Here is a 12,751-nt window from a genome sequence, read left to right as displayed (position 1 = left end):
TTTTCTATGAGTTTAGGTTGTGCATATAAGTGAACAAGTAAACTGTATTGAATTGTACAGTAATACGCATGCACACAGACAGATCATAAATGCAATTAAGGAAAACTTAATGCTGGCAAACCACACCAATTGTGGAAGATTTCAGAAAAATGCAATGTTTTTCAATCAAGTAAAGTTTTAAGTTTATTTATTAGTATCACAAGTAGGCTTACATTCACACTAATGAAGTTACTGTAAAAATCCCTAGTCGCCACACTCAGGTGCCTGTTCGGGTACACTGAGGGGGAATTTAATCCATACATCTTTGGATTGTGGGAGGAAACTCGAGCACCCGCAGGAAACCCACGCAGACACGGGGAGAATGTACAGACTCTACACAGACAGTGACCCAAGCTGGGAGAACCCGGGTCCCTGGCGCTGTGAGGCAGCAGTGCTAACCACTGTGGCACCGTGCTGCCCTGGAAATCACACTTGGAAAATAAATAAACAGGCTTTTTTGATTCATAACATTCACCTTTCAAGATTTCTTTCAGATGCTGATGAACTCTATATTTCCAGCATCTGCTTTTTAAAAAAAAATACACATCTTGTAAGATTAAAGTATGTTTACTTACCCATGAAGCACTTCTATTTTAATGCAAGTTAAATTTCATTTTGGTGAGAGATTTAAACTTATTCTGCTGTTTGCTGAGACAGTGTACAATGACTATCTCCTCTGTACAGTGCTGGCTTTCACCTTGACCATATTTTCTTCTTTTTGTTGCAGAATTTCCCTTTCTGTCTTATGTCCATTAACATCACCAGAATCACAATCCAGGCACTGAGGGAAGAATGTTTATCCAAGTAGGTGACATAAAATATGAGTGACTGATGTCAATTTGTTCCTGTCAAGCGAGATGGCATTTAGAAGCCAAACAGTGGAACAGAGGAAAATTACTCCTTTTGGGAGTAATCATCCTTCCAAAAAATATACCAGCGGGCACAATTTGGTGAAGAGTTTACATCCTTGGATTGAGTCCATTGAGACACACTATGTTTCATGGTTTGTTTCAGCAGGATGACATTTCATGAGGTCTCACATTGACTGTTCATTTGGATAATACGCTGTGCTTGGTGAATCAGGAAGACCACAGTAAATGTATTTTTCATGTGTTGCCTGCCCTCCAGGCCATCCTTGAACTATATGGCAAGGCAGACGACTGCCAGAGCCACCGGCAATAGTCCCTGCCCATCAACAATGCAGGATGTTTGCCTGGCTGGGTGGTACACTGGGGAAGAAATGGGGGCAAAGGTGAAGTTGAGCTGAGAGAAAATGAAAGTTTTGGAAATATGTGCTCCAAAAGATACTGTGGACCTGTTCAGTTCTTGCTGTGTTGTAAGTGATGTCTATTTTATGGCAGAGAATGTAACCGAAGGCAGCAGGTGATTGGAGTCCTTAATGATTTCTACGTGGCAGCATTCCTGCATCTTTATCAGATTTGGAAAACACAGCACAAAACCATCTCTGATTCAGGATTTGTTCTTAAAGGTGAGAAACTGAGGTTGAGGTAATCGTTTGTGAAATACAAAGAACAGTACAGCACAGGAAACAGGCCCTTCGGCCCTCCAAGCCTGTGCCGCTCCTTGGTCCAACTAGACCAATCGTTTGTATCCCTCCATTTCCAGGCTGCTCATGTGACTATCCAGGTAAGTCTTAAACGATGTCAGCGTGCCTGCCTCCACCACCCTACTTGGCAGCGCATTCCAGGCCCCCACCACCCTCTGTGTAAAAAACGTCCCTCTGATGTCTGAGTTATACTTCGCCCCTCTCAGCTTGAGCCCGTGACCCCTCGTGATCGTCACCTCCGACCTGGGAAAAAGCTTCCCACTGTTCACCCTATCTATACCCTTCATAATCTTGTATACCTCTATTAGATCTCCCCTCATTCTCCGTCTTTCCAAGGAGAACAACCCCAGTCTACCCAATCTCTCCTCATAGCTAAGACCCTCCATACCAGGCAACATCCTGGTAAACCTTCTCTGCACTCTCTCCAATGCCTCCACGTCCTTCTGGTAGTGCGGCGACCAGAACTGGACGCAGTACTCCAAATGTGGCCTAACCAGCGTTCTATACAGCTGCATCATCAGACTCCAGCTTTTATACTCTATACCCCGTCCTATAAAGGCAAGCATACCATATGCCTTCTTCACCACCTTCTCCACCTGTGTTGCCACCTTCAAGGATTTGTGGACTTGCACACCTAGGTCCCTCTGTGTTTCTATACTCCTGATGACTCTGCCATTTATTGTATAACTCCTCCCTACATTATTTCTTCCAAAATGCATCACTTCGCATTTATCCGGATTAAACTCCATCTGCCACCTCTCCGCCCAATTTTCCAGCCTATCTATATCCTGCTGTATTGCCCGACAATGCTCTTCGCTATCCGCAATTCCAGCCATCTTCGTGTCATCCGCAAACTTGCTGATTACACCAGTTACACCTTCTTCCAAATCATTTATATATATCACAAATAGCAGAGGTCCCAGTACAGAGCCCTGCGGAACACCACTGGTCACAGACCTCCAGCCGGAAAAAGACCCGGCTTTAACTCCTGTTGAACACTGCAATATTACTGGGTTGAGGGAATAATCAGACTTGTTTGATCCAACTTTAAACACCTAAAATACTGAAAGTAACACTTACATGTATGGAGCCAATTGATGATGCATTCAGACTGGCTCCCAAGGCTTATGGCCACATGACATCAGAAGCATAGATTGTGAAACTCTGAAATGCCTGTAACAAACGATGAGGACCCAAGTTAGGGACATAATACTTTGTACAAATATGAAAAACATTGTTGCCTAGTTACCTCAGATAAGTTGTACCAAGCTCAGCCCAATCAAGGTGCAATAAGACTAAAATGGAACTTAATAAATTAGAAAATGCCACTAAAATTTGTTTGAAATTACAACGTCCACTGTTACATGACTGCTTCAAATATTTTTCCTGTTTCCCTGTAGATGTTGAAATGTTTGCCAAAAAGAATCCAAAGCAACTCCTGAAAAGGCTGGAAACATATTTGTTAGAACGTCAGAATGGAACGGTCTTGCCGGCAGACAAGCTGTCCTCAACTTCAGACCACACTATGGCTGGGATGAGACCAAAACAAACATCTGCCACAAACACCAAAGAGATTAATTTTATGGGCGTGTGTGAGCTAGAGCCAGAACCTGAGGGTGAGGTGCGGCTAATCTGAAACTGGTGTGAATGATGGAAACTAAGAAAGAAAGATAATCAACGTCACCGTGTAGCAGGGATGTGATACTTGATTGTTTCACTATTGTGGCATGCACTACACAAGTACTGGACATCATATGTTGACATAAACTATATACAACAACATTCGTAGAACTTCAGCTTTCCCGAATAACAGTGGCTTGCAAATGTGTCAATGTTGTAAGCGTGTTGTCCTAGCTCAAGATATTCAGTGCTACTCTAGCTTGAGTGCTGTTTCCAGATAATGCTTGCATACAGATACTTTCTGCTACCTTTTCCAAATAGTCGTGTCAGAGCCTCACCGGGAATTCAGCCCCCTACTCAGGAGAGGAGAATGTATTCATTTCCTTTAACAATGGTGCAGTCTGTACTGGACATAGTTTGTACTTTACATTTTAAATTATGTTAATTAGGTTTATTTCTGAATTAGTGTTGTGAGTAACAATACAAAGAGAGTGTAAACGTTCACTCCCACTCTCCTTTTCATTAAGGGAAGTGGCTTGGGCTGTTGTCATTCTGCTGAATGAAAAGATTTTCCTTTTAGGATGTTTCCCTCCCTGCTTGATTTTAACTTAACTGCACAAGTTAGTTGACTCTTACATATGTGATATATGATATAAGCAGGAAGCACATGATATCTGACAGTCCCATATGATTCGATTGTACCTGAATCATTCTCTGTCTCTGTTCGTGGTTTTTGTCACCATTCATCATTCTGCATTTCTCAGCATAAGCTTTGGGCCAGAGAAGAAGAGTATGAATGATCAGAAAAGTTGTCCAAACTTTTTTTAAATTTTCAGCTTTTAGTAAAGTTAATGTCCAGTCATTAGCTGCTGGCAACAGGCTTGTTACATTAAAAGAAGTAGTCCTGTGCGCAGACCAATCTGAGAGAATTTTATACTATTTTATCCCTTTATATTTCTTTTAAAGGTATCTAGCAGGGCAAATTGTTAGTCCTTCACGGTGCCTTGCACTTTTAACTATTGGGTTTTAATTATTGATCTTGTTATTCCCCTTCTTCAACACTCCTTATTGATTTGCAAAATAAATTACTTTGGAGAACCTCATGTTCGATCAGACAAGTGGGAAACCCAATGCCCTGTGTAGTTGCTGATCAGTTCACAGGAGGAACATTGTCCCTTCCAGGGTGCACTGATTTTTCTCATAGGTGAGTTCAGCAACACAGAGGGGCTGTGGTATTCATTGCTGAATAAAGACTGTTACAAATTCTCCATTTTATTGATTACTAACAGCACGGTATAACCTTGTTGTGAGCTAGTGGATATCTTGCACTGTTGAATGTAGAGTAAGCTCAGCAGTACAGGAGAGGGTGAGATGTTCGAGTAACAGTTTCTATATTGTTACTCTGGGATCCCTGTGAGTCACATGCCATTCTTTTGGCAAGCGTGTAGGAAGTCAGAGTGTAGGCTGTCTGCCTGGCTGTACAAAGTGTATGTTGGTGACCTAGTTGCCTACTCCCCAAGAGACCATGCTTTCTTTGCTGAGGTTACAAGTGGAATTCTAGCTTGTGACAATTATTAATACCCTGCACTGTTCTTGCAGCTTAATGTGGAAAAACCATGTGCGTGAGATGCATTTAACTAACGTGTGAACATAATAGTCTGGTAATAGGCTCCGAGGTGAGTTGCAAAAGTCTTTAGCATTTTTAAAATATGTTTAAATCCAGAATACATTACCTATCTTAAATTTCCATTCAAAGAAACCCATTCAAGAAATGTCAGGGGCACTCGCTTAGGTAAATTCATGGGGTTATGGGTGGGATTGTGGTTGGTGCAGACTCAGTGGGCCGAATGGCGTCCTCCTACACTGTAGGATTCTATGAACACATGTAATCTGGATCTTGTAAAGGAGGCACTTGAATCATTTTTTTAAAAAGTGTATGTTGCAGTTGGAGGGGATACTTCAGAGTAATTCTGAATGAATGATCTAAGGTGAACTAATTGACCTTTCTCCATTGCAATTATCTAGTTATCTCAGGCTGCTACCCCTGTTACCTACTGAATCAGTTTAATGGAAATTGTACATATTGAAGATTGCTAGACTCTGAAAACTTGAATGTCGTGAAAAAGAAAAAGCTGTGTCTTAGCTGTGACGGCTAATTGCACCACTTTGATCTGAGACCAAACCTCAATTAATAATTTCAAACCAGCTGTACTGAAAGTGTTATCAAATGCAGTTCTCTAACCTGTGAGGAGAGTTTAGATTGTGCAGCTCCATGACATAATTCTAGGCCAGTTTAGCAAAATCTTGTTCTCTGACACCAGCAGTAATGTGCTCTTAGAGGTTCCTTCGTGAAATGTTATGTTGTAGCGTACAGTGTTTAGGTTTTCTTGCAGACTCAGAGGTGTTGATGTGATGTGGTATGTTAGGATGTCACAGTATCCTGTCAAACAGAAGGTAATTCCCTGGTAGATCAGGTAGGTTTTGGCATTTCCACCAAGAATGTACTGCTGCATATCATCTTTCTTTCATTAGCAGTCATTGGAATTGCAACATGACTCTGTTAGCATTCAAAAAAAGAATAGCTCACATTTTTGGTAGATGCTTTGTCAGAAGGACAGAAGGAGGGAGAACAGGTTCAGGAGTACTCATGCATTATCAACTGGAACAAAGATATAGCTTATTTAACTTGCGCTTGTGAAGGTTTTTTTTTAGAAGCTGGAAATTGCTGTTAAATGTGGACATATACCACTCTGTTGGAGATGACCATTGAGGAGATAACTTGTTATTTGTGTTATCTGTGTGCCAAAAAAAGATAAATGTCTCTAACAGGAATATGCAATATATCTTAGATTGTTTAAAAAAAATGATTGTTTGGAGACTTGAATGATCCTTCTTGCTAAGTATTGAACTTACTTTTGTTTTCTTTTCATAGAATCAAAAAATGGTTATAGCACAGAAAGAGGCCATTTGGCCTATTGTCTCTACCAGCTCTCTGCAAGAGCACCTCACCTCAACCTTTCCAATTTTTTCCCCGGAGCCTACAAACCTTTTCTCCGAAGATAATTGTCCAATTCTCTTCTGAAGGTCTTGATTGTATCTGCCTCCACTGCATCCTCAGGCATTACATTCCAAATCCTAACTACTCACTGCATAAAAACATTTCTTCTCATGTCACCATTGCTTCTTTTGACATGTTAAATCAATATCCTCTGGTTCTCAATCCTTCCGCCTCGGGTAACAGTTTCTTCCTGTCTGCTCTAACGATTTTGAACACTTCTATCAAATCTCTTTTCCAAGGAGAACAGACTGAGCTGCTCCAATCGATCCATGTAACTGAAGTTCCTCAACCCTGGAACCATTCTCGTAAATCTTTTCTGCACCCTCTTCAATATCTTCACCTCTTAAAGCTTAAAATTGGATACAAAAGTACAGTTGAGGATGAATCATTGTATATTAGAGAGTTATCATAATTTCCTTGCTTTTGTACTTTATTCCCTGATTAATCAAGCTCAGGATCCTGTATGCTTTGTTAGCTGGTTTCTTTTAAACATCCAGAGGCATTTAATGATATATTTACAACCATTGGCCCAGTCCTCCGTACTCCACAAGTCCCCACTTCCCGATAGTCAGTAACACTGCTCTAAGCAACACTTTAAATCAGCATTCGAATAGGTAGGTTCATGCTGAACAGACAATCAGCAACTGTGAGATGGTTAAACTCCAGCAATCTGCCTGTGCACACTTCGAGGTTCCCAAGTCTCAGCCTTTCGTAAAGCTGCACTTAAGCTCTCTGGATTTACTTCAGCAGGATGTGTCCCTGCGGGGAGAATGTGCACACCATGACGGGTAAAAAGAAACTACCATGTGGATTTTTCAATGTTTGGGAGACACTTGTATGTGGCAACATCCATCTGATGAAAGCAACACTTAAGAATTTATTAAGTGTGATAGGTAGTGCGTGACATGTTCAGAGGCATTCAGCAGTACAACTACAGCTTTTGTTCTTCTAAACTAGGGCTTGTCTGCGAAGAGCATTTTGAGCTCTTATAATATCAGATTGACAAACTGCTGTATACAGAACTGTCATCAGTGGAGTGAAGCAAGACATTACCAGCAGCACACACAAAACTTATCACATACAATTCGAGTGTACAGAGGCTGCATGGAATTTTATGTTAGGCAGCGGTACCAACATTAACTAATCAATGTTGATAACAGCAGTGGAAACACCCCACGGGAGTTTGAGAGTAGTTGGGACAGCACTGTTTGAGAGTGAGAGATTTGAAGTTGTGCAGTCTACCTACTGAACCTGTCTCCAGACTGCCCAGATCTGAGGTGAGGTCAGGACACTTCGTGATTTGGGAGTTGAGCGTGTGATCAGTTCAGTGATTAAAATAGATTTTGTATTTGAACAAGTTTGTACACCGATCCAAAGGCCCTTGTAGAGACTAAACATGCTCGAAAGGTTGTGCAGAAACGAGGTGTGTACTGGGAATCTGTGAATATCTCTGAAATCCTTTTTAACTGATCTTTGGGCTGTTGAGGCAATTGCAGATAATGTGACATTGGTTCAAAAGTTTGACTTTTTATTGACAAGTCTCAGTTATCCTGTAATTTTCCTTTGCACGAAGTGATGGGTTAATTGATGTTTATAGTGATCAGGATTTCACTAGTGAGCACTGTGGCTGTATTCAGGATGTAATATTAACACTGTATTTGGATGTCGTGGTAGTATAAGCACTAAACATCTTTATTTTTGCATCCATTAAATTTTATGTTTTTAAAATAAAAATGAATCTGCAGCTCTTAACTGTTTCAGTCGTATAATTGTCGCAAAAAAAAGAAGGAGGTGGCAAGTTCTGCATTATTGAAAAGACTCAAGTTGTACCCTCTATAATTTAATAAGTTATATTCTGCTCAGGGAAAAATATGAAGTATATGTACAACCATAAATTACTACAAAAATGTGACCATGAATTAAATTGTGCAACTGTTTCACTGTTACAATCCAGTTAGGGGCTGTGAACACTTAAAGAGAAATCCAAACAGCTTGTTTTAACCAATGGAACCGTGTTGCACGATTTCACATTTTTAAACAAAAAGACAAACTACATTGCATGTAAAAGACTTGAACAAAACAAGAACTATCAACTTAACAATATGGTTTTACAGTATGGTATGTTATGCACTCAGGTTTACTTCTCCCGAGAATTATCTTAGAAGACAGATAAATCTTAAAGTTATATACTTCTGACTTTAATTCTCCTCAGCTCTAGTTATTCTCACAGGTAAAACTTTCATTTACCATCTGTTGACTGTGGATGCCTCACCAGTCAAGCTGTTGCAGATACATATGTCTGTGGCAGTGTTGGTAGGAATGATCACCGGACAGTTCTTGTGGAAACAAAGTCTGGTCTTCATGTTGAGGAAATCCTCCATCGTGTTATGTGGCACTGCCACTGTGCTAAATGGGGTAGATTTCAAACATATTGAGGAATTCAAAACTTGGCACCCACAAGACACTGGGCCATCAGCAGCAGCAGAATTTTACTCAACCACTATCTAACCGCATTGCTTGGCATGTTCCCCACTCTACCACTGCGGCACGATGTGCTGTTCCAGTACAGCTACAACATTGGCATCTACCCAGCAATGTGGAAAATTGCCAAGATTTTTCTGTGCACAAAAAGCAGACAAATCCAACCCAGCCAATAGCTGCCCCATCAGTCTATTCTCAATCATCAATAAAATGATGGAAGCAGTCATCAACAGTTCTATCAAGTGACACTTGCTTAGTAATAACCTGCTCACTGATTTTCAGTTTGGGTTCTGCTAGGGTCACTCAGATTCTGACCTGATTACAGCCTTGGTTCAAACATGGACAGAAGAGCTGAACTGGTCGCCGCATTATAGGAAGGATGTGGAAGCATTGGAAAAGGTGCAGAGGAGATTTACCAGGACTTAACCTACACTATTCCGATATCATCCAATGACCCTTTAAATGCTCTTAATGTTGACGAGTCCACTACTGCTGCAGGCAGGACATTCTACGACCTTACTACTCTCTGAGTAAAGAACCTACCTCTGACATCTGTCCCATATCTATCATCCCTCAATTTAAAGCTATGTCCCTTCGTGCTAGCCATCACCATCCGAGGAAAAAGGCTTACACTGTCCACCCTATCTAATCCTCTGATCATCTTGTATGCCTCTATTAAGTCACCTCTTAACCTTCTCTCCAACGAAAACAGCCTCAAGTCACTCAGCCTTTCCTCATAAGACCTTCCCACCAGCCAGGCCAAATTAAACAAGTCATCCTGATATATTCTGAATTTGAGGCTGACGCATATTGTTGAAGCAGAGTACCCCTTAAAGCCCTGTACCCTCCATCCTCACCTTCAACAAGTGTGAATTAATACAACCTCTCTATTCAGATGCCTCTGCTGCTGCTGCCATTGCTAGCTTTCTATATTCAAACCTCAGTAACACTCCCAATCTTGCCTTGATCACTGTGTGTCTCTCTTGTTTCCCTTTTGCCTTACTTCATCTTTTCATGACCAGTCCAGTCTTGATAAGCTCCTGACCAATCGACTTTCCTTCTTGCCTCCCATAATAGTTAACTTTTGAATAGTTCTCTCCCTTCTTAACTTGTGTATCCCCGCCCTCCTTCTCCCCCATAAGAACTAGGAGCAGGAGTAGGCCATTTGGCCCCTCGAGCCTGCTCCGCCATGGCTGATCTTTTTGTGGACTCAGCACTTCCCCACCCGCTCACCATAACCCTTAATTCCTTTACAGTTCAAAAATCTATCTCTGCCTTAAAAACATTCAATGAGGTAGCCTCAACTGGGCAGGGAATTCCATAGATTCAGAACCCATTGGATGAAGAAGTTTCTCCGCAACTCAGTCCTAAATCTGCTCCCCCTTATTTTGAGGCTATGCCCCCTAGTTCTGGTTTCATCTGCCAGTGGAAACAACCTCCCTGCTTTTATCTTATCTATTCCCTTCATAATTTTATATGTTTCTATAAGATCCCCCCTCATTCTTCTGAATTCCAATAAGTATAGTCCCAGCCTACTCAGTCTCTCCTCATAAGCCAACCTTCTTAACTCCGGAATCAACCTTGTGAATCTCCTCTGCACCTCCTCTAGTTCCAGTATATCCTTTCTCAAGTAAGGAGACCAAAACTGTACACAGGACTCCAGGTGTGGCCTCACCAGCACCTTGTACAGCTGCAACATAACTTCGCTGTTTTTAAACTCCATCCCTCCAGCAATGAAGGACAAAATTCCATTTACCTTCTTAATTACCTGCTGCACCTGCAAATCAACTCCTTGTGATTCTTGCACAAGGACACCCAGGTCCCTTTGCACAGCAGCATACTGCAATTTTTTTACCATTTAAATAAAGTCCATTTTGCTGTTATTCGTACCAAAATGGATGGCCTCACATTTACCAACATTGTACTCCATCTGCCAGACCTTTGCCCACTTATTTAAACTATCGATATCCCTTTGCAGATATTCAGTGTCCTCTGCACACTTTGCTCTACCACTCATCTTAGTGTCATCTGCGAACTTTGACACACACTTGGTCCCCAACTCCAAATCATCTGTGTAAATTGTAAACAGTTGTGGACCCAACACTGATCCCTGAGGCACAACACCAGTCACTGATCGCCAACCAGAAAAACACGCATTTACCCCCACTCTTCCCTTTCTGTTAGTTAACTGATCCTCCATCCATGCTAATACATTACCTGTAATGCCGTGCACCTTTATCTTACACAGCGGCCCTTTGTGCGGTGCCTTGTCGAATGTCTTCTGGAAATCCAGATACACTACATCCACCAGTTCCCCGTTGTCCACCGCGCTGGTAATGTCCTCAAAGAATTCCCCTAAATTAATTGAACATGACCTGCCTTTCGTGAACCTATGCTGTGTCTTCCCAATGGGACAATTTCAATCCAGATGTCTTGCTATTTCTTCTTTGATGAGAGTCAAACATTTTCCCCACGACAGAAGTTAAGCTAACCGGCCTACCCTGCCCATTTGCACCGCAGCCTTTGGCTTGTATAATGCATCTGTACTTATTCTCTCATCATGTTTATCTGCTCTTCACCAAAATTAAGAGGATTATCTGTGGTTGTGATTGTGTCGCTTTTTTCTCCCTATCCCCTCAGTCGCTCCCAACATGCTTTCCTTCCGTAGCTCTCTTTCAATGCCCACCTTGGTGGGGGTCCCTCTTGGACTGGAGTCATTGTCTGCCTTGCCATTTGGTGGTTTGATGGGCGCAAATGCGCCTTCCTTCCAAAGCAAAACTTGGGATAAATATAAAACTGTGAGCAGCAGGAGTTTGCTCACACTTCTCTTCAAACACAGGATGAGCATGAAGACATCTATAATTTCTGATTTGGTATTGGCAGGAAGTTGAAGATTTCCTGTGCATTTGTTTGTAACCAAATTGAATGAACAGTGAGGATTTTTGATCAGATGCAGGTGGAGGGTTGGGGGTGGTTTGCTGTAAATTGAGTGTGGTAGCAGGCGTTGAGGGCCAGAAGTATATCATTAAAATCCATAAAAGGCAAGTCAGGAGTTTTGTCACTGCCCAAAGCCATGTTGCAAGGGTCAGGGAGCAGCCCACGCCCCACCCCTCCGGCTCTTTACCGCCCCCTGCGGTTGCAGTGGCAGCTAACCATTTGACCGATGGGGAGGCGGCGTGGGGGTGTGTGTGCGCGCGCGCGCGCAGTGGAGGAGCGGCTGGCGCGAGGAGGTGGCGGTTGGTCGTCGTGGCTGTGGATCGGCAGCGAGGGTGAGGGACCTCAGCCTGCCCCTGCAGTGGGAGGGGTGGGGGGTGTGGGGGGTGTGGGGGGGGGGGTGGGGGGTGGGGGGGTGGGGGGGTGGGGTGTTGGGGGGGTGGGGGTGGTGGGGGGGTGTGGGGGGGTGTGGGGGGGGTGGGGGGGGGTGGGGGTGGGGTGTGTGGGGGTGGGGGTGGGGTGGGGGGGGGGTGGGGGGGGGGGGGGTGGGGGGGGGGGTGGGGGGGGGGGGTGGGGGGGGGTGGGGGGGGGGGGTGGTGGGGTGGGGGGGGTGGGGGGGGGGGTGGGGGGGGGGGGGGGGGTGGGGGGGGGTGGGTGGGGGGGGGTGGGGGGGGGGGGGGGGTGGGGGGGGGGGGGTGGGGGGGGGGGGGGGTGGGGGGGGGGGGGGGGTGGGGGGGGGGGGTGGGGGGGGGGGGGGGGGGGTGGTGGGGTGGGGGGGGGGGGGGGGGTGGGGGGGGGGGGGGTGGGGGTGGGGGGGGGGTGGGGGGGGGGGGGGGGGGGGTGGGGGGGTGGGGGGGGGGGGGGGGGGGGGGGGGGTGGGGGGGGGGGGGGGGGGGTGGGGGGGGGTGGGGGGTGGGGGGGGGGGGGGGGGGGGGGTGGGGGGGGGGTGGGGGGGGTGGGGGAGGGGGGGTGGGGTGGGGAGGGGGGGGGGTGGGGGGGTGGGGGGTGGGGGGGGGGAGGGGGGAGGGGTGGGAGGGGGGGGGGGGAGGGGG

General features: G+C 44.7%; 2 protein-coding genes across 2 annotated transcripts in view; both read left to right on the top strand.

Moving 5' to 3' along the window:
* The window catches only part of elmod3 (ELMO/CED-12 domain containing 3), a 36,086-nt gene extending 28,057 nt beyond the window's left edge, over positions 1 to 8,029 (top strand). Inside the window, exons 12-14 of the mRNA XM_078239416.1 lie at positions 767 to 843; positions 1,401 to 1,528; positions 3,007 to 8,029. Coding sequence (XP_078095542.1) covers positions 767 to 843; positions 1,401 to 1,528; positions 3,007 to 3,242 — 441 coding nt within the window. The 3' untranslated portion in view covers positions 3,243 to 8,029. The remainder of the gene's footprint in view (positions 1 to 766; positions 844 to 1,400; positions 1,529 to 3,006) is intronic.
* Positions 8,030 to 11,959: 3,930 nt separating this feature from the next.
* The window catches only part of gpat2 (glycerol-3-phosphate acyltransferase 2, mitochondrial), a 71,079-nt gene continuing 70,287 nt past the window's right edge, over positions 11,960 to 12,751 (top strand). The window contains exon 1 of the mRNA XM_078238497.1: positions 11,960 to 12,034. The gene's annotated coding sequence lies outside the window, so the exon portion shown is untranslated. The remainder of the gene's footprint in view (positions 12,035 to 12,751) is intronic.

This window comes from Mustelus asterias, chromosome 22, assembly GCF_964213995.1.
Source record: "Mustelus asterias chromosome 22, sMusAst1.hap1.1, whole genome shotgun sequence".
NCBI classification, from domain to species: Eukaryota; Metazoa; Chordata; class Chondrichthyes; order Carcharhiniformes; family Triakidae; genus Mustelus; species Mustelus asterias.
This window is presented reverse-complemented; position numbering and strand designations above follow the sequence as displayed.